We start from the raw sequence: 21,549 nt of genomic DNA, 5'->3' as shown, positions 1-21,549 counted from the left end.
CAGCATACAAATTCTGCTAATCAATTAGTCGTGGGAGAAAGTAAAGTGGTCTTTCGGGTATAGGAAGCAGCTTTTGTAGCAGGTCAGAGAAATTGCTCATCTAGCTTTGTTCAAGTATCAGGGGGAGTTTTGGGGGAATCACATCTCCTGCTTGCAGGTTCACTGTAGGCATCTGATTGGCTGCTGTAAGATGCTGGACTAGATGGGTCCTTTCGATCTGATCTGGAATGGCCGTTCTTGGTTTCTTCTTGCTTTTTTCGTGTCGAGGTCCCCAAGCCACCCCCCAAATAACTCACAACGCACACTTAATTTTTGTTTAAGGTTTTGGCATAATTTTGGCCACAACTTTATTTAAATACAAAACCGTGAGTGGTTGTTTAGGCATTGGTTAAGACTATCTGTTCCCCCACTTGGGGACAGAACTGACTTCCGGGCACCACCGAAAGACAGTGTGGGGGAAAGCAAGTCAGGGAGAAATGGAGCTGGGTCACAGACCCTCAGTTCTCATCCGCATGCTCCCCGAAGGCTTGCCGACCCTAGTCCCATTCCAGGGATTGGACGAAAAGATGGCAAGCCCCAGGATTCCTTTAACGGAATTTCCTTTCCGCAGCAACCATGGAGGGGCAGGCCCAGCCTATCCTAACCCCTCCTCCACCAATTTATAACCAATGCCTAACCGCAACCTTACAAGTTGTGACGATTTGCTACGCAGTAGGCAAAAACCAAATGGCCCAGCCAATCAGCCAGATGGACAAAATTCCTACCAGGCCCCATGCCCCAACGGCAGACGACCCCATGACAGGCATAGCAAGGTCAATGCAACAACCCCTTACTCAAGGGCGGGTGGGCGGGTGATCCATTGCACGCAGCAAAGAGAAAGCTCCAGGCTGCGTGCAGAGTATTTAAACATTTTACCCCTCCCACCAAAATTGCATCATAACTTTTACCCCAGCAACCCAGTGAACCAATCACTGCCCCAGGCCATCTTTAGAGACCCTGCCTGGTAACAGAGGGGTGGCTCAGCAGACCCCACCGCAACACGTGCTCTCCATGAAGGAGAACATGCTTTCTGACAAGCAGTGGCTCTTCGGGGGCCAGTTTCTTGGGGAAGATGAGATCCACACAGCCCCATATAATAATCTAGCAAGCAGGTATTGACTTTCCATACCCTTATTATGGGCTGCACCTTCAAAGCAAAAACCTGCAGAGCACTGGGACATGAACACACCTGTGGTTCAGTAAACTGCATACAGGCTTTCATTCCGCTCATTAATAGCTTCCCCGCAAACTCCACCAGGTGGCAGCACAGGATTTGTATTAGTAGTTTGGGTATTACAGCAGGTAATATTTGTGTTAGTTTGGGTATTACAGCAGGTAATAAATTGGTTGAATGGAAATCTGAGCAGTAGCAGGATTTTCTGTTCAGCAATGGAAGCTGTTCACATTGAGGATACTTGTACACATTGTCCGATTTGTTCCGGGGAGGTTATAAATACATTCCCAAACATTCTACTTTTGAGAAACTCATAGGAGTTAGATAACTGAAGTCAAGAAAAACCCAAAATCTTAATACTATGTGATACCATACTGTACACAAATAATATTGGTGGGATCAGGTTCAAAATTGTTAGCTAATTAGGCTGAGACTCCACAATATTTTCCTCTATTTCCTATACACCCTTAAAAGCAAAAATCAATTCATTATCCGATCTTCCCAACATGCTCTTTTGCATCTCGCTGGAGATGCTGCCAAAGGTCTGCTATTAATATTCTTATATTTATTTATATCCCACCTGTTTCGCAGACTGGGACTCAGTGGGGCTTATGCTAATTAAAACAATGCAAAAATATGTTCAAAAGTTCGTTCCCAAAAAAGACCAGAGGCGTTTCTCTTAGGAATAATGGAGTCAGATGTTCCCAAGAATTATAAGAATTTATTTCTCTGTGCAACAACTGCAGCTTGAATTTTATATGCTCAAAAGTGGAGGGAAGGAGAAGGCCAAATGAGGGAAGAATGCAGAATTGGCAAGTCTAACCAACAGAACAAGAGAGCAAGATAAAACAGTATTTAAAGAGGAATCTAGAGCGTATGAAGTTTGCAGAGCATATGAAGAATTATTGTAAACAGGTTAAAATGTTAGCAGCTTTAGAATAAATTCAGCAGTATGAAATATGTAGAAATGTGGAAAGAGAAGATATGGAGTGATTAGAATATGCAGTGCTGAAAGATAAATAGAAAGAAGCTATGGAAAGGCGGAAGGGAAGTCAAATGTTTTAATTTTTGACTGCTGAAAATTGTAATGATTTTTAAAAAAATTAAAACTAAAGCAAAACAGGTAAAATACAAAAAAGCTAAAAATGTATAAAATATAATTGCTAAAAGGTAATAGAATTAAAACAATACAAAAAAAAGAAAAAAACAGCACAGCACTAATAAATACCTTTCTTTAAAAAACAAACAAACAAACGGGCAGCTCCCAAAGGCCTGAGGGAATAAAACGGTCTTCACCTGCCAACAGAAGGACAATAGGGAAGGAGGCAGTCTAGCTTCTCTAGGGAGGGAGTTCCAAAGCTCAGGAGCAACCACCAAGAAGGCCCTTCTCCAATATCCCCACCAAGTGTGCCTGTGAGGATGGTGGGACTGAGAGAAGGGCCTCCCCACAAAGGTTTCAAAGCCCTTGGCAGGTTGGCAATGGGAGACAGGGTCAAGGTCAGGATACCAGCAACTTGCAATGTTCACCTCAAATACAAGGTGAGAATTATGTTCCTCTGAGCCAGGGCTCCTACGCCCACCATCATGCTTTCAGCAGCTCAAACCTACATCTGTCAGTGATTCTCCAACCCCTCAGTGGTGATCAGTTTGGTAGGGTTTCGTTAGAGCACGTTCAGCCTCGCTTGTGGTCCAGCATCAGGCATGTCCAGTTCCCTCCCTCTTGTCTCACTTCTGTTTACTTATTTCTCACTTTTGCATCCTGCCTTTGCACCAAGAATCTCAGCACAGCATACACAATTCACTGCCTTTCCATTTTATAGTCGCAACAACCCTGCGAAGTAGGCTAGTCTGAGAGGCGGTGGAGCAGCTTAAGGTCACCCAGGGACCTTCGTGGCTAAGTGGCACTTTGAAACCCTGATCCAGCACCTTAACCCCACTGCTCCATGCTGTCTCTCACATGTACTCTTCTCGCTTGCTAATAATAATAATAATAATATTAATAATAATAATAATAATTTATTATTTATACCCCACCCATCTGGCTGGGCTTCCCCAGCCACTCTGCGCGGCTTCCAACAAAACACTAAAATACAATAACCTATTAAACGTTAAAACATTAAAAGCTTCCCTAAACAGGGCTGCCTTCAGATGTCTTCTAAAAGTCTGGTAGTTGTTTTTTTCTTTGACATCTGGTGGGAGGTCATTCCACAGGGCGGGTGCCACTACTGAGAAGGCCCTCTGCCTGGTTCCCTGTAACTTGGCCTCTCGCAGCAAGGGAACCGCCAGAAGGCCCTTGGCGCTGGACCTCAGTATCCGGGCAGAACAATGGGGGTGGAGACGCTCCTTTCAGGTATACTGGGCCGAGGCCATTTAGGGCTTTAAAGGTCAGCACCAACACTCTGAATTGTGCTCGGAAACGTACTGGGAGCCAGTGTAGGTCTTTCAAGATGGGTGTTATATGGTCTTGGCGGCCGCTCCCAGTCACCCATCTAGCTGCCGCATTCTGGATTAGTTGTAGTCTCCTGCCTCCGCTTGAAATCTCTGCTGCAAAAGTCAGTGTCGTGCACTGTGTTCTCAGACATGCAAAGGCTCCCCCCCTCCTACACGTAGCTCCTGGCCTGCCCTCGCTCTATTGTTAGACTATCTTAATTCCACCCCTGACCTTTGCAGATATCAACCCATGCTGCTCAGTTCTTTGTCTGCAACAACTCTCTGCTGTTTTTGAGGGTGCTTAGACACGCACACACACCGCTGCAAAGGTTTTAACTTTCCTCCTCCTACACGGTTCCTCTTGCTTTGCCTCCCATGCTCTCGCTCACACCCTTCAGACATGCCTAACCAAAAGAAAAACACCCCAAACAAACAAACAAACAAACAAACAAACAAACCGCTTTCCTCACCAAAATGAAATTTGCTGCCCTTTCTGCTGCATAATTCTGTGGACATTTCAGGCCTTGCTCCAGCTGGCCTGGATTTTAGCCAGCCTGGGCAACTTCAACAACAACAAAGAATTGGCACCATACCGTTCCTGGCTCTCAAGAGGTGCAAAAAGACCTTTTATTTCTTGAATGTATATAAAACCTCACTCGAGAGGCCTCAAAGCGGCTTTCTATTCTAAGAGGGAGGGAGGGAGGGATGAGAAAATCTGTCTGCTTCTGCCCCCTGTCGCTTTCACATGTTTTCAGTCCCTAATCCCATTTCTTCTTGTTTGAACTATGGAACGCACTCATGTTTCTTTGCTTCGCCTCTCCCCCTTGCAGGTGAATGGGATCGATCTTCGTGGTGCTACCCATGAGCAGGCTGCTGCAGCGCTCAAAGGCGCAGGCCAGACTGTGACCATTATAGCACAATACCAGCCAGAAGGTAGGCTTGCCAAATGTCAAGAGACACTAGAAATAACTCTTTAACGATGGAAAACACCATCCTTCAAAGTGGGATCTGTTGTGCAGGAACGTTTTGAGTTGTATCCAACTAAGCTCAACTCAAGAGTGGAGCCATGGACACAAACAGTTAGACAAGCCTATTATTTCCAGTGTTTCTACTCTTGATTAGGACTAACATTGGTGCAGCCTTTTGTTGAATAGCAAATATAAATTAATTTGAGCTTCAAAAAGTTCCTCTCCAAAATGACAGCTCTCACTTGTTTTCATTCTGGCTTTCATCAGAAGTTTTCAGGACACAATTATGAGCCACAGGGAGTGGTTCTGTGTCTCTCTGACCCCTATATTCCATCGGGTTGGAAATGGTTTTCCCTTTTGTGTTCCTTTGGTAGCTTATCTCCCTCTGTGCTTTATTGCTTATGATTGTGGGTACCAATTGTTACAAGGTATTGGCTGGGAACAGGAATAAATGAAGTGCTAGATAACTGTAGCAAACAGATCCTTTTCATCTTCATGCTAAAAAGAGACATTAGTAGTGGCCAATGCTAGAAGGATATTCTGAAGATCAGTGCATATACACATCCTCTGCCTATTTCGTCATTTGGTTAGATGTGTGGCTACATGAACTGGACAGTACAGAGCCACAGCTGTTCCCATGTTTGTACTGCTTGATCCGCACTCATGTTTCTTCATGCGATGATGGGCCAATAGCTTTGATCACACAGATATACTTTAGAACTGCTAGGCTGGCAGGAGCTGGGACAGAGCAACAGGAGCTCACCCCGTTGCGCAGATTCGAACTGCTGACCTTCTGATCAGCAAGCCCAAGAGGCTCAGTGGTGTAGACCACAGTGCCACCCACATCCTGATAAACGACATCTCTCTCAGCCTGAAAAGCAAGATGAGCACCACACCCACTAGTTGCCTTTGACTGGACTTAACCATCCAGGGGTCTTTTACCTTTACCACACAGAGAAAATTAGAATGGGTGCTTGCATTTGCCAGCACTTAGAAAGAAATGAAGATGAATGTGTAATGGCTGTCTTGTCTCCCATTCATACAAGTGAGAAGCTGGGCCTTCATTTCATCTGGAAGGCTAAATCCAGACTAGCCCCACATCTGCAGATTGGTAGCAGTAGGGAGAGTCCTAGTCTTGCAAGTTGCGGGGTGCAGTTTTGATGCTTCTGACATGTTAAATTGATGTTGATGAAATGACAACAGAGCAGTCTTCCCCACATTTCTGATACCTTCCCCCCTCCCCCCCCACCCCCGAAATAGCCTTGCATGGACACTTCCTCTCCAAACTACCCTTGAACGAAAAGGGGTCTCCCAAACATATTGCACCACTTGCAGGTGGGGAATTTTCATTTTCACACCACTGCCTCTAGCTGTAAGAGAGCATCCCTTGTTGCCTGACATTTCCCCTTGAATTCTCCATTAACAACGGCAAGCGGGCACCAATAGGACCTCCATCACCACTGTGGAGACCACGGTGCCACTGCTGTCATCAAGTACAGTGCCCCTTCAAGTTTTGAAAACCACACCACCCCAGTTTTGAAGTGCAAGTTCTGTAGTGAACCAGCACAAATTCTAAAGTGCCCAAGAGTTGGAATTAACCAACCCACAAGGAACCGTGCATGCTCAAGATGTGGTTCTTTATTGGAAGGAGGCAAGACCAGATCACTGACTCAAACATCAAAGGCAATCTCATTGGTGGGCAAGTCATTCTGTTTCATTATTTGTACTTGGAGTGACTGCATCATGCATTCACATCCCATGTGGAACCTCTGGCTGTTCAGACTACAACTCCCATCAACCCTGACAACTGGCCATGCTGCACTACATGGATTGAGAGGCAATGATATATTTGTCCAGAATGCAGAGAATCTTGTTCCCAAGGAACCTGGTAGACGAAAATCACAAACTATATTTTGATTCTCGTGTGTCTGAGATTGCCATAATTGTATGTCTCAAACAAAGGTTGATCTAACCTCCCGTTCTACTTAATGTTTGGGTCAGTACAAACATTGCATTAGAAAGAGTTTGTGTTATGGTCAGGGCTGCTTATTTTTTGTGCATTGAAGTGGGACACACACACACACATACTGCAGCATAATGCCCCAAATGACTTGCTGCTCACACTTCGGAACATGTTAATTTGCATAGTGTGCCACATTCCTTAATTCTAGGCTAATGTCTGCCAGTTTAGATTATTAACTGTTTTAATTTTCCATAGCTAGCATTTAATGTTTTATAAGTTGTTATATTGTACAAGTTGATGCATTTGTCAATGTGCTATTTGTCTTTTTAAATTTGGTCATATTGGCCTCTTTCTATTTATAGTTTTTATGTCTAATACGATTTGTTGCATACGTGCAAATGTTTCACACACAAGTTTTAATGGCCTCTGACAAAACAAGAATAACTTTTAATGCGCTAAATAGATAAAGATTTATTGCTTTATTCCAGTGGAGTCTAACAAGCATATATCAAGAAAATTGCACAGATAAAAAGCTCAATAGACATGTCGATACTGAAAAATTACAATGCAGTAGTTTGCTCATGATCTATTTCTAGTGCAACATACAAGGACGAGAAAGGATCAGCCCATGCAATTCTACAGGGGAAAGGTCAGGTCATTGTCTGGAACTGGCAGGCAAAGAAGAGGACAGTGATAGGCAGATATACAGTGGTGCCCCGCAAGACGAACGCCTCGCAAGACGGAAAACCCGCTAGACCAAAGGGTTTTCCGTTTTGGAGGTGCTTCGCAAAACGAATTTCCCTATGGGCTTGCTTCGCAAGACGAAAATGTCTTGCAAGTTCCTGCCGGGTTTTTTCCCCTTTTCCCCCCTTTTCCTAAGCCCTAAGCCGCTTATCAGCTGATCCGCTGATAAGCCGCTTATCAGCTGATCCACTAAAAGCCGCTAAACCGCTAATAGCGCTAATCCGCTAAGCTGTCAATGGGCTTGCTTCGCAAGATGAAAAAAACGCTATACGAAGAGCCTCACGGAACGGATTAATTTCGTCTTGCGAGGCACCACTGTAGCATCCACTAAAGGGCCATGAGACAGTATTAAGGAAGAGCAGTTCTTTCAGGACCCTGGACAGGTCCTGGGAAAGAGACAATTTGGTCAGACCTGCGGCAGGTGGTAACCGAGCCCTTCCTTAGTTCCTGGCCTCATCTACCTCTTCCAGGCCCTGCCTCCTTGGTGGAGAATGAAAATCCCTGAAAGGAAATCTCTCTGGCAAGAGCCTGGCACTCTGTTATCTGTTGTCTTGTATGCTACCTGCAGTGGTAGGCAAGTATGTGAGGCCCTTGGGTGCAAGGGTGCTGGTCCCTGCAGATCCAAGTGATCATTAGCGGATTGGGTCATGGTAAAGAGCTCATGAAACATCATGGCTAAGAGACCCTGCTATGAACTGGGAAGTCTCTGTTTTGCCTCTTCTATGGCTTCTCTAGATGACTTTAGGCAAGCCCTCCATCTCCGCCTCAGTGGCTACAGTGTGGGGATCATAACACTAAACTGTAATTACAAGATTGCTCTAAGGACTGAAAGTTAATGTATGTGACTCATTCTTTATATTCTAAAGCACTATATAAATGCTTCTTTTTTAACATTTAAAAAAATGCACGTCGATTTGGGTGGGGGGTAGACTTAAAAAGAAAGATACACAGTGATAAAACTATCGCCTTATAAAAATCACTGTGCCATGCATGCTGTGACTTAAAAGAATGTGAAACAAATCTACAAAATTCTTTTTCAACAGTTATGAATCCACGCTACATGGAATGAACAATTTTTTTACACACTGCCTTGAATCCTAACATGCAGTTACCCAATATCTGTTGTTAAACTGTGTGCATATGACAGTGTGATGCATATAGTTATTTGCGCATTTGTGCATGGATAGGCAAAGAAAATATATTTTCAATGCATGGGTTAGACCGGCAAAGATAATACTGAACCTATAGAAAAATTGGGTGTCCAGGCTGGTCAGGCATGAAGGAAGAGCAACTGAGATATGCAAATATATATATATATATATATATATATATATATATATATATATATATTCAAGAGAGATAAGGCTGATATTGGGGAGAGGGAGGTAGAACTGCACCCTCTCCATACTGGAAATAAACCTGCTGCTGCCCCATAGGAAGCTAGAATATCTCCTAGGCAAGGTAATGGGTGGGAGCAGAAGGTGTATTTCCCATATGACATTGCTGTAAAGTAAAGGTAAAGGGACCCCTGACCATTAGGTCCAGTCGTGGTCAACTCTGGGGTTGTGGCGCTCATCTCGCTTTATTGGCCGAGGGAGCCGGCGTACAGCTTCCGGGTCATGTGGCCAGCATGACTAAGTCGCTTCTGGTGAACCAGAGCAGTGCACGGAAACACGTTTACCTTCCCGCCAGAGCGGTACCTATTTATCTACTTGCACTTTGAGGTGCTGTTGAACTGCTAGGTTGGCAGGAGCAGGGACCGAGCAACGGGAGCTCACCCCGTCGCAGGGATTTGAACCACCAACCTTCTGATCAGCAAGTCCTGGGCTCTGTGGTTTAACCCACAGTGCCACCCACGTCCCTGACATTGCTGTAGGTGGGCAGGAACAGGAGATGCAGGGAATCTCTGCTTCCTCTTCATGCATGGCAAGACAATGTCCAAAGTTGTACTCCATCAGTGGTCCATACACTTGCATTGTGCTGCAATGCAGCATCTCTGCAGTGGTCCCAGCAAAGCAACACACTTCCCAGGGTGGGGAAGCACATTCAATCAAGTTTCAACAACTATAAATCTTCCAAGTCAGCCAATTAGCACCCTGTTTCAACAGCGTCTGTGAATGAAAGGAGTTCATTAATTTCCAAATCCAATATCCAGGGAGAGCAATTGACAGAGGCGGTGGTTAGACGTAGAAATTTTGCATTTGGCATTATCATTCATTTAGTCACCTGGGGGATTTGGTGGGGGGGCGGTTCTCACATGCACAGTTCCTACTTTGCTTTCCCTTTGTTGTGGCTGCAGCATTGAGATAGCAGCTGTGTCTATTGAATAAACATCAGAGGATTTACATGGGAGGGCTGTCTTGAAGGCAACGCTATAGCTACAAAGAAAACTGACTGACTTTGGGGCTATTAGGGATGGCAAAGAATGATGCAGTCTTAAAGAACTGGGAAGTAGCTAACTCAAACCTGTAGTTTCCATTTTGTACGTCTCTTTTAAACTCATTCACAGGCCTTGCAGATAGTTGTCCTTCAAGCACCCAAAATCATTTGCTGTCTTCACTTGAGACTTCTGCTCAGTATTCTTTCGGTGTGTGAATTCTGTGCTTGGGATGAAATTGCATCACTCTGCTTAGGCTTTGTCATTCTGCTCCCTGTCTGCATTGCATTTGGGCTAGGATAGCTGAAGCATCTAAATCTGAGTCGATGGAATGTTCATTAACACTCCCTGCTAGGCACAAAGCAAAGAATGCTTGTAGTCTAGTTTGATGAGGGGACAGAAAGCTGTCAGTGTGCCTAGGATTGAAACTCGACACAGGTCTGAAAAACAAGGGCAGTTTTCTGAGGAATGTAGGGAAGCCCTAAGAGGCAAAAGAATTAGAGGTGTAGGCAGTTCAGAAGCCAACAACAACTCAACAACATAATTTGGGTGTGTCAGAGTATAAGCATTTCTTAAAATTTCTTGCTGAGTGTCTGCATGAATGAGGAACTGTCAGCCACAGCCTCCTGCATTGGAGGAGAGGTGGAATATATCAGATCTCCAATAACAATGGGGGCAATATTCAGATAGATGCTGCCTCCACTCTTGGAGGCAGTATTCATTTAAATTCCCCTTTTCTGGGCATCACAAGTGAGGAGAGTGCTGTTCTCCTCAGGTCCTGGTTGTGGGATTTCCATAAGCATTTGATTGGCCACTGTGAGTACAGAATGTTGGGTGAGATATGTCTTGGAAGCATTCTTCTCATGTTCTTATGAACAGGCTCAATTAAAAAGTGCCATTTAGAAATATATACAGGCTGAGCAAAAATTGCAGATATACATCTGAAATCCACAGAGGCTCCTGCTTGGGTCTGTTCAGAGTTCTAGGCATGTAGTATATGGTCCAAACCAGAAACTTCAAGTCTTCTTCTGTGTTGGCATAAGGGGTGAATTGCATGCTGCCGCAACTGAAAAACTGAATGAGCCTATATGAAATGCACTTGCATAAATCTTGGGGGGCATCCCCCAATCTGGAATATTGTGTGTGGTTCTGGTCACCCAATCTCAAAAAGGGGCATGGCCTTTCTGGGAAAAGTCCAGAAAAAGACATCCAAAATGCTGACAAGGAGCATCTTCCCTATGGGGAAAGTCTATATTACATGTAGCCAATTTGGTGCCTTCTAGATGTTTTAGGCTACTGGCCGTGCTTGCTGGAGCTAATGGCAATTGCAGTCCATAACTTCTGGATGGCTCTGCATTGGCTACCCCTGGTTTAAAGTATTCAGAACTTTTAAAGTTTAGGAGGAAAAGGCAAGGGTCAGGTATATGATAAAATTCACAAGTCGTGTTTCCTAAAACAATGCAGAAACTGGAACATAGCTACCTTAAAAATGGAAGCTCTTCTGAATTTTGCAATACACTTTTACAACTAGAAAATGTGTACAGTGGTACCTCAGGTCACAAACGCTTCAGGTTACATATGCTTCAGGTTACAGACTCCGCTAACCCAGAAATAGTGCTTCAGTTTAAGAACTTTGCTTCAGGATGAGAACAGAAATCGGGCTCCGGCGGCACAGCAGCAGCAGGAGGCCCCATTAGCTAAAGTGGTGCTTCAGGTTAAGAACAGTTTCAGGTTAAGTACGGACCTACGGAACGAATTAAGTACTTAACCTGAGGTACCACTGTATAAAGATGTGATTTTAAGGGGAAGTGTGCATGCAAATGCACATATTGGTGAAAACAAGATAAGGAATGCCTTGTATTTCAAGAAATGGGTTTCAAAAATGTGTGTTTTGGGGGGAAATCACAGAATTGTAGAGTTGTAGGGGACCTTAGGGTCATCTAGTCCAAGCCCAGGAATCTCAACCGAAGAATCCATGACACGTGGCCATCCAACATCTGCTGAAAAACTCTCAAGGAAGGAGAGTCCAAAGGAGACCATTCCACTGTCAAACAGCTCTTACTGTCAGAAAGTTCTTCTTGATGTTGCGTCAGAAACTCCTTTCTTGTAACCATTGGTTTGGGTTCTACCCTCCGGTGCCAGAGAAAACAAGCTTGCTCCATCTTCCATGTGATGGCCCTTTAGATATGTGAAGATGGCTATCATATCTCTTCTCAGTCTCTAAATGTGCACTAAAACACTGACAAATTTCTATGAGGGCTTTTAAAATTGGACAGCCAATCAAAATCTATATGGAGCCGTGAAAACCTGAATTTAAGATTGGGAAAGTGTGAAACTGAGAGAAATCAAAACTGACAGATTCATCCAACCTTACCCAAAGGGTAGCTATTATTTTGTAAAGCTTCTGGTACTGTATAAATCAATGGCACTATATAAATGTTTAATAATAAATAATAAATAATAATTCAACCCAGCATGTCCTGGAACTAATTGCTGCACAGGATTTTCCAAGTTGAGCTATTGCCACATACAGATGCAACTGTATTACTTTTTGAGGCATTCCTAAATTGCTTCCTGGTTTACAGACTCACTGCGACCAAAACCCCTTGCAGCAGCACAGCACGTAAAACTGCAGTTACTGGGAAATCTGGTTCCTTGCAGGGAAAAAATGTTTGTGAAAATACTTTGCAGCGACATTAGCTGTAGAAGGTTTGAAATAAGCTATGGAACTTGAAATATGTTCCTTGGATAGAATGGGTAACTTATTTCACCCATGGGAATAATCCACTCTGTGCTGTCTTTTTCCAGCATGATGATGATGAATTTATTTATACTCCGCCCATCTGGCTGGCTTTCCCCAACCACTCTGGGCGGCTCCCAACAGAATATTAAAAACATGATAAAACATCAAACATTAAAAAGTTCCCTAAACAGGGCTGCCTTCAGATGTCTTCTAAAAGACAGATAGTATATTCCTTGACATCGGATGGGAGGGTGTTCCACAGGGCGGGCGCCACCACCAAGAAGGCCCTCTGCCTGATTCCCTGTAACCTCATTTTTTTCAGTGAGGGAATTGCCAGAAGGCCCTTGGAGCTGGACCTTGATGTCCAGGATGAAAGATGGGGGTGGAGACAGAGTCTCAGGGTCCCGGAAGAGGCCAGACTGATACCCATTGATAGAACAAAGGCCACACCCCAAAGAGCAAAGTCACAGACAGGCAGATCAGCACCCTGGAGAGCTCACAGCTCCAATGCTTGCCAGGACTCACTTAGGGAGAGTTGTTGCTTCAGCATCTAAGACTTATGAAGGCTGTCTGCCTTGAACCTCTTATTAGGCCCACCTCTCTGAGGAAATGTCTGCTCTTTTAAAGGGGCATGGTCCTATTCTGCATCCGTTGGCTCTTCTAGCATGGATGCAGTGAGGGTTAATTGGAGGAGTGCCCTCTGAGCTAGAGGAGTCCATCCAAGTCAAAACCTTTAGACCAGGCATGGCCAAACCTGGCCCTCCAGATGTTTTGGGACTACAATTTCCATCATCCCTGACCACTGGTCCTGTTAGCTAGGGATGATGGGAGTTGTAGTCCCAAAAACATCTGGAGGGCCAATTTTGGCCATGCCTGCTTGAGACTCAGTGGCTAGGAGTGGTGGTTGGCTCCATGGATGATGCCTCCTCTTTCTCCAGCTCTGCCTTTGAGCTGGAATGAGGACCGTGCCCTGGGAACATGATGCATTCCTCTGAGCATCCTAACTGTAAACCAACAGATCACAGCTGTCAACCACAGCAGCTTCCTTGATGATTGCTGAACAACTTGAGCATCTACGATTGTATACAATTCTTCTTTGTCTTTAGATAGAAAATGGAAATCAAGAGAGGTGGACGTATGTCATCATGAATAGGCAGTGGTTATTTTAAATAAGCAAGTGGGTTTAGCTTTAACATTTGGGCCTCTTGTTTCTATCTCCGGTGTTTCTTCAACAACTTTAAAAAAAATGGTTTAATAAACAGACTGATGCTAAAGGTGGATTATTAATATCCTCCAGGAAGTGTACATAAATTGGATTTGCTTTCTTGGTTTGCTTTCTTCTCTCCCTGCACATTATTGCCTTTTCTAGCTGAGCTACATTTAGCCTGCAGACATTGTGAGTTTTCTGTCTTATATGGAGCCCTAGTCTGGAAAATGCTCTGGTTATAGTTCCTCCTGAGTGATACTCAGGTCTCATTCATGCTTCCGTTTGGTCTGTGACTTCTTGGCGTGAGTCTTAGCAGTTTTCCTTTTTTACTGCCACTTCCCCCTGTGAAACCTGTGGTTTACTGCTTAATCGGAGCAAACAGCAATCGGGTTTTCTGTGCATTGACATTTGTTCTGATTCAGCACTAAACGGCTCAGAACTGCAATACCTCAAGGACTGCCTCTTTCCACATGAACCTACCCAGACCCTGAGATCATCTTCTGAGGCCCTGCTTCATATCCCACCTCCTCGAGAGGTCCGGAGGGTGGCAACACGAGAACGGGGCCTTCTCTGCAGTGGCTCCCCATCTGCTGAATGCTCTCCCCGGGAAGTTTGCCTGATGCCTTCAAACAAAAATGTTCCTTTTTAACCAGGCTTTTGGTTGACCTGATCAACATCCTATACCCTTTTAAAATGTGGCTTTTTTGGAGGGGGCTATTATTGGGTTCTTGCTTTCATTTTTATTTTATATACTGTGATCTTTTTATATGAACCACCCTGAGACCTCTGGGTATAGGACAGTATATAAATTATAATAAAAACAAACAAACAAACAACAATGGATTTTTCCCAAAGAAAATGGTAAGACAAAACAAAACCCTGTTGGACTTATGTCTAGAAGTCAGAGATCAAGCAGAAGAAAACATGGGACAAAGGGAAGTGTGGATGAACCTTCAGAGACTAGAAGCCTGATGTTTCCAGGTGTGCACTGCATCTTTTGGACTGAACTCTAACTTGGACTCATCATTGTCTCCACACCTGATGGAGATTCTGGTGGGTGACTGTTTGGAGTGCATCAGATCTACCAACTCTGCAGACTTCTTGAGATAGGCATTGTCAGGGAACTGCCATCGGAAGAACAGGTGGTGGAAAGGCTCCAGGAGAATAGGAGAGACACTTCAGCAGAAGAGGGAACCAGTAGGGGGAGAGCAGGAGCTCCAAGGGAAAGGGAGTCGGAGGGGAGGCTCTGGGATACTTCCAGTGAGAACAGTGAGGAGGTATCAGGACCCCCTTTAGGGACCCCCATCCCTCGCCGGAAACTGTCACGCAGAGAATCCAGGAGACGCGTTTCCGTTAAACAGCTTTTATGTTGGAAACGTTTCCGCAGACGCCCACTGTCAGATTCTACCAGCGACTGACGGAGCCATGCCAAAGGGCTCCGCTCAAGGCAGAGCTTTACTACACTGAGTAAGCTCTGAGGGATCAAGCTTTTACGCACAAGCAGCTCATTATCCCATCACAGGCATCTTCCAGCATAGTGGTCTGAGGGTGTGTCTCAGTGTTCTTTGACTCCTCTTAGTCCCTATAGATGTTGGATCTGGCAACGGGGGGCCTTTTCTCTTCTCCAGTGTAGAGGTCTTGCTTGGTTCCGGATATGGGCTGGTTCTAACAAGCAGATGGTGGAACATGACATTAGAAAATCAAAGTTCTGTTAATTTTTCTACATTAAGTATCCATTTATATCATTAGGAATTCATATTTCTGTTCTCTCCTGAAAGCAAGCTCATGATTTTAGCTGCTAACTGTAAGATGCTAAAAATGTTTTAGTGACTTCTTGTGATTATTTTTTGGAGGGTAATGGTCAGGATCCACTATTCAATTGTGCATTCTTTGCGCACTGGGGCACAGCATTCCTCCCCTTTTTTATTTGGTAGATTGATCTGAATTGTAATCCTTGAATTCTACCACTAGGTGGTGCCATATTTCTATTAGTTTCAGCATATTCAGGGTAATTAATACTATGTTTCTTATCGTTATAATCATCTCCATTTCTAAACCATTCTTCCTCAAGATCCCAGGGTAGCTTACAGCATATACAATAAAACAATAAAACTCAATATAACGACATTAAAAGGATAATTTTTAAAGCCAAACCATATCAGTACAGCAGATGGACCTTTTCATTTACAGCTGTCCTTGCTGAATCACTTTCGCAAAAGCCTGAGTGAAGAGGTGTGTTCTTAACGGGTGCCAAAAACTACAACAGAATGCAAACTCAGTTTTTTCACCTGTTCTTTCACTAACTGACTCTGACCAAGAAGGTATCAATTGCCACTCTTCTTCTACCTATGAGTTAATGACACAAAAGCCCATAGTGGGGAGTACTGCTGATCTACATGGCAATTACATTTGTCTCTTGGGACTGATGTCCTCTGAAGACCTGATACAGAGTTGTCACCATCTGGAGGTATCTGCCTTCCATAGCTGTCAACTTACAGATTTGAAAATAAGGGACCAGCAGCCTCGAAAATAAGGGATCAGGAGCCAAAATAAGGGATTTCCCAAGGAGCACAGGTATGTTCAACTTCTGAGCCCCTCCGAGCCAAAGGCAGAAAGCCCAGCCAGCAGCCAAACGAAGCCTCAAGCAGTGGTTTCCGCATCGCAGCAACCCAGCAAAGGGGATGCAGCAAGGAAAAACACCGCCACCTCTCCGCTGGGAAGCGCTGAGCAAAGGCGAGTCCCCAGGCAACGCGGCCGATTTGATCGGCACAAGGCATGCAAGCTCCACCCCCCAGTCGTTCTTAGACTCCTTATTGGGTGAGCAACGCAGCCAAGCAACACAGTTAGAGCCTCTCTCCTCCCTGGCCAGCAGGGAGAGGGAGAGGACCTGCTTCCTTTGAAACCTGGGAAATTTAAGGGACATCATCAATAAGGGACAGCAGCAGGGCACGGCACTGGGATAAGGGACTTTCCCGCCAAATAAGGCTATGCTGCCTTGTGCTCTGTCTTCTGACCAACTGAGGAACCTCCAGTAATGGGCACAGAACAGGGGCAAAAGCAAGGAGGTAGAAGCAGCCATGACGTAGTGTTGCCCCTATTGGAAGCCATCTCTGTCCATTCTACATCCCTCGGTCATAGACCACATGGGGAACACATGTACGGATTGAGGCGCTTCTAAGCGATCCAGATAATGCTGCAGTAAATCACATCGTTTTGTTTTAAGCCTCTAAAAACTGGCCAGCTATGACACATAGTGTGGGGTTATGTAACTAGACCGCCAAGCAGTCAGGCTTCAGAACTTTCCCTTCTGGAACACCAACACCCTTTCCAATGCAAGCCTAGCTGACAGGGACCGTGCTGAGGAGGAATGGTGGGAGCCACCCCCATCCCCTGACCCTGAATCTTCCTAGGAACAGGAAGGCAGTATAGATTTGGAACAGTGGTTTGCACAGGGGCATAGTTCAGAAGGCAGAAGCTGGGAAATACTGGATGGGGAACAGCTAGGAGAAGAAACACTGGAAGAGAGAGGGGTTAACAGATTCACAGTCGTTGGATAGCATTCCTCCACTGTCCTCCCCAAAGTCGAGAAGAACACAGAAAGTTTCAGAACAGAAAGCGCAGAAGGTACAAGCTGATTACAAGTATAGCTGTCAGTTTTTCCCTTTTCTTGCAAGGAATCCTATTCGGAATAAGGGAATTTCCCTTTTAAAAAGGGAAACGTTGACAGCTATGATTACAAGACGTAGGAGTGACATAGATTAATAGGGATGGAGGAGGGTATCCCTTAATTGGGAGCACCGCCATTTCTAGGGAGATGTGTTCATTTGTCTCTTACTGTGATTATTAAAGAATCTAACTGGTAAGACGTTCCTTTCATTTGATCTTCTTATTTACTACACAAGGGAGGAAGCTGATTCCCTGAAGCCTGACGCTAGCTGGCTTATACTCTCTGCCTCTTGGCTACAGTGCTAGACCTGCCTGAGCATTCTGTCAGCTGATAACAAGAACCAATCTCTGCCCATGGTGCCCATTTAAGCCCTGGCATCAGAACTTGGATCATGGCCATTGCCTGTATTGGGCCATGCACTTTGGAGGGGTCTATTTTTTATTGCCAGACATCCCACTCAGGTCTCAGAACCCAAAGGCCTTGAGCCTGACTTTTGTGGAGGGGACTCCTTCACAGGGCATTGATAATATGGAGAAAGATCACCTCACAGAGCTAAGATGGGGACCCTTTTTTCTATTGGGGTCTGCATGCTGGTGGTGGAGGAGACCACAGCCAGCAGCAGGTGGGGCTGGAGACCAATGTAAGAGGGTCCCTCTAGCCCAGTATTGTCTACAGTGACTGGCAATGGTGCTCCAGGCTTTCAGACATGATCCTCTCCAAACCCTACTTGGACATTCCAAGGGGTGAACCTGGAACCTTCTTCATTCATTCATTCCATAAATAGCAACACCCTAGAGGTCCCAGGCCCTAAGGAAGTTAGATTAGCCTCAACCAGAGCCAGGGCCTTTTCAACACTGGCTCCGGCCTGGTGGAACGCTCTGTCTCATGAGACCAGGGCCCTGCAGGAGCTGTTCCGCCTGGCCTTTGGCTTGGAATCAATTTGATTCCCTCCCCCTCTTTCTTTTTTCCTTTCTCCTCCTGTGATGAGGCTGCATTTTAATGTTTTAATGCTGTATTTTAATCTTGTTTTTTAGGCTGTATTTCAATCAACTTTTTTTATATTGGTTGTTAGCCACCCTGAGCCCAATCTTGGCTCGGGAGGGTGGGGTATAAATATTATTATTATTATTATTATTATTATTATTATTATTATTACTCAAAGCAGATGATCTGCCACTGAGCTAGGGCCCTTCCTCCTAATGGTTCATAGAGACAATGTGCCCCCTTTTTTCTCTTCCTGCCACCCCTTCTCTCCATTTTTCTCTCCTTGCTGCCCACCAGAATTTAGACTGGAGAGCACATGAAATTAGCCAAAGGGCCACATACAGCTCTCTGATTGCAGACCCCCCACCCCACCCCCATCATAGAGGGGGAAAGCTAGATTTACTTATGCAAATCTTTCCTTGGCTCGTGATAGGGAAGAGATGGATATTGCGGTTGGTTTGGCAAAACTGAGTTCATGATTCTCCTTGCATCCATTTTTTCTACTCTAGTCTAAATCCTATTAGACTCATTATTTCCCAGACACTTCTTCAGCCTCAAAACTCCCATTAATTTGCAACATGGAAAACATGAAATTCTGCCCACCTGCTACCCAGAGAAATTAATTTCCCCATGCTAGCTAATGGGAGATGGTCTGTCAAATGTCACCATTGGCTGTTGAAGAGAAGGGACAGTTCCCCCTGTTTTTCCTTCACCCCATCCATCCTGTCCCTGCCCCCCGTTTCTTTTCAAAAGGGTGCGGTATGGAAATCTGTTGGGCAGTAAATGTGTGGGGTGCCCTAGAGCTTCCCAGAGGCAAGTTTGTAGAAGTGCCTGAGGCATCAGGACAACGCCAAAGATCAGCATAATTTTCTGTGAGCTGAATTTTAAAAGAGTGAAAAGAATGGTGGCTTGAATGACACTCTTTTCTAGCATTTTGGGGCTTTTAGAGAAACTTTTCCCATCTCAATCAGTGTTTCCCAAACTTGGGTCTCCAGCTGTTTTTTTGGGACTACAACTCCCATCATCCCTAGCTAGCAAGTCCAGTGGTCAGGGATAATGGGAATTGTAGTTCCAATAGCAGCTAGAGACCCAAGTTTGAGAAACACTGGTCTTAATCAAATCCCTTCATGGTGAAGGTTTTGAGTGTGTGTTCTTTTTGTAAATGGCTGTGAGTTTTGATACATTATTTGACTTTATGATTATTCATACTGTATGGTTAGAAATGCTAATAATTAAGTAATATTGATTGGTTGATTGATTGATTGATTGATTGATTGATTGATTGCATTTCTATCCCATCTTTTCCTCATAAGAGCTCAAGGTGGCTTAAATTGTTTTCCACCCCTTTTTATCCTCACAGCAACCTTGTGAGGTTGGTTAAGCAGTGACTGACCCAGGCTTGCCCAGTGAGCTTCATGGCCAAATAGGGGGTTTGAATCCTTGTTTCCCAGGTCTTAGTCCGACATGCTAACCACTGCACCACACTGGCTCTCATATATGAATGCCAGTGAACTCCCATCAGCCCCAGCTAGCATAGCCAGCAGTTGGGAATTATAAGGGTTGTCGTCTAACGACAACAGTTCCTTTTGCGAGCCATCAGCCTAGCATTGCTTACTCTTACTACCCTTTAAAAATAGAAAAAGAAAGAAAGAGCTGAACTACATTTCGCTGACCCTGGCAAGATCCATTCCTTTTGATGATCGGATGCTCCAAGATGCTGTGAAGGTGCTGTCTCATTTGACAGCTCCAGCTGTCGTTGAGTGACAGATGCTAGAATTATCTGTCAGAGAAAGCCTGGGGATTCTTTCCCAGCCATCTGGATGCTGAGGGATGCTCAGAATTAGAGGGGGGGAATGTTACTTGATCAACTGCTTTGCTTTTTGGAGTGGAATGAGACTTTAATTTCCTGAGTGCAAATACCCTGAGAATAGGGTTCCTTCTTCAAAATGACAAAATTCACCTCTTTTGCTGTGCTTAAATCTCCATGTGGTTTTCCACAAACACTGAGACTGCTTGGCTCATTCTGTTTCTCCTACATTTGTTGTTGTTTAGTCGTTTAGTCGTGTCCGACTCTTCGTGACCCCATGGACCAGAGAACGCCAGGCACTCCTGTCCTCCACTGCCCCCCACAGCTTGGTCAGACTCATGCTGGTAACCTCGAAAACACTATCCAACCATCTCGTCCTCTGTCGCCCCCTTCTCCTTGTGCCCTCCATCTTTCCCAACATCAGGGTCTTCTCCAGGGAGTCTTCTCTTCTCATGAGGTGGCCAAAGTACTGGAGCCTCAGCTTCACAATCTGTCCTTCCAGTGAGCACTCAGGGCTGATTTCCTTCAGAATGGAGAGGTTTGATCTTCTTGCAGTCCATGGGACTCTCAAGAGTCTCCTCCAGCACCATAATTCAAAAGCATCAATTCTTCGGCGATCAGCCTTCTTTATGGTCCAGCTCTCACTTCCATACATCACTACTGGGAAAACCATAGCTTTAACTATACAGACCTTTGTTGGCAAGGTGATGTCTCTACTTCTCAAGATGCTGTCTAGGCCTGTCATTGCCCTTCTCCCAAGAAGCAGGCGTCTTTTAATTTCGTGGCTGCTGTCACCATCTGCAGTGATCATGGAGCCCAAGAAAGTAAAATCTCTCACTGCCTCCATTTCTTCCCCTTCTATTTGCCAGGAGGTGATGGGACCAGTAGCCATGATCTTCGTTTTTTTGATGTTGAGCTTCAGACCATATTTTGCACTCTCCTCTTTCACCCTCAATAAAAGGTTCTTTAATTCCTCCTCACTTTCTGCCATCAAGGTTGTGTCATCTGCATATCTGAGGTTGTTGATATTTCTTCCGGCAATCTTAATTCCGGCTAGGGATTCATCCAGCCCAACCTTTCGCATGATGAATTCTGCATATAAGTTAAATAAGCAGGGAGACAAAATGCAGCCTTGTCGTACTCCTTTCCCAATTTTGAACCAGTCAGTTGTTCCATATCCAGTTCTAACTGTAGCTTCTTGTCCCACATAGAGATTTCTCAGGAGACAGATGAGGTGATCAGGCACTCCCATTTCTTTAAGAACTTGCCATAGTTTGCCATGGTCGACACAGTCAAAGGCTTTTGCATAGTCAATGAAGCAGAAGTAAATGTCTTTCTGGAACTCTCTAGCTTTCTCCATAATCCAGCGCATGTTTGCAATTTGGTCTCTGGTTCCTCTGCCTCTTCTAAATCCAGCTTGCACTTCTGGGAGTTCTCGGTCCACAT

At 44.8% G+C, this 21,549-nt stretch overlaps 1 protein-coding gene across 32 annotated transcripts in view; it reads left to right on the top strand.

Annotated features, from left to right (window-relative positions):
- DLG2 (discs large MAGUK scaffold protein 2) overlaps window positions 1-21,549 on the top strand; it is an 874,668-nt gene that overhangs the window by 698,921 nt on the left and 154,198 nt on the right. For all 32 annotated transcript variants that reach the window (XM_079973452.1, XM_079973437.1, XM_079973448.1 and 29 more), the window contains one exon: window positions 4,474-4,576. In XM_079973452.1, coding sequence (XP_079829578.1) covers window positions 4,474-4,576 — 103 coding nt within the window. The remainder of the gene's footprint in view (window positions 1-4,473; window positions 4,577-21,549) is intronic.

This window comes from Podarcis cretensis (genome assembly GCF_951804945.1).
Source record: "Podarcis cretensis genome assembly, chromosome: 4".
NCBI lineage: Eukaryota > Metazoa > Chordata > Lepidosauria > Squamata > Lacertidae > Podarcis > Podarcis cretensis.
Note: the sequence above shows the minus strand (reverse complement) of the source record. Positions and strands in the feature narration are given on the sequence as shown.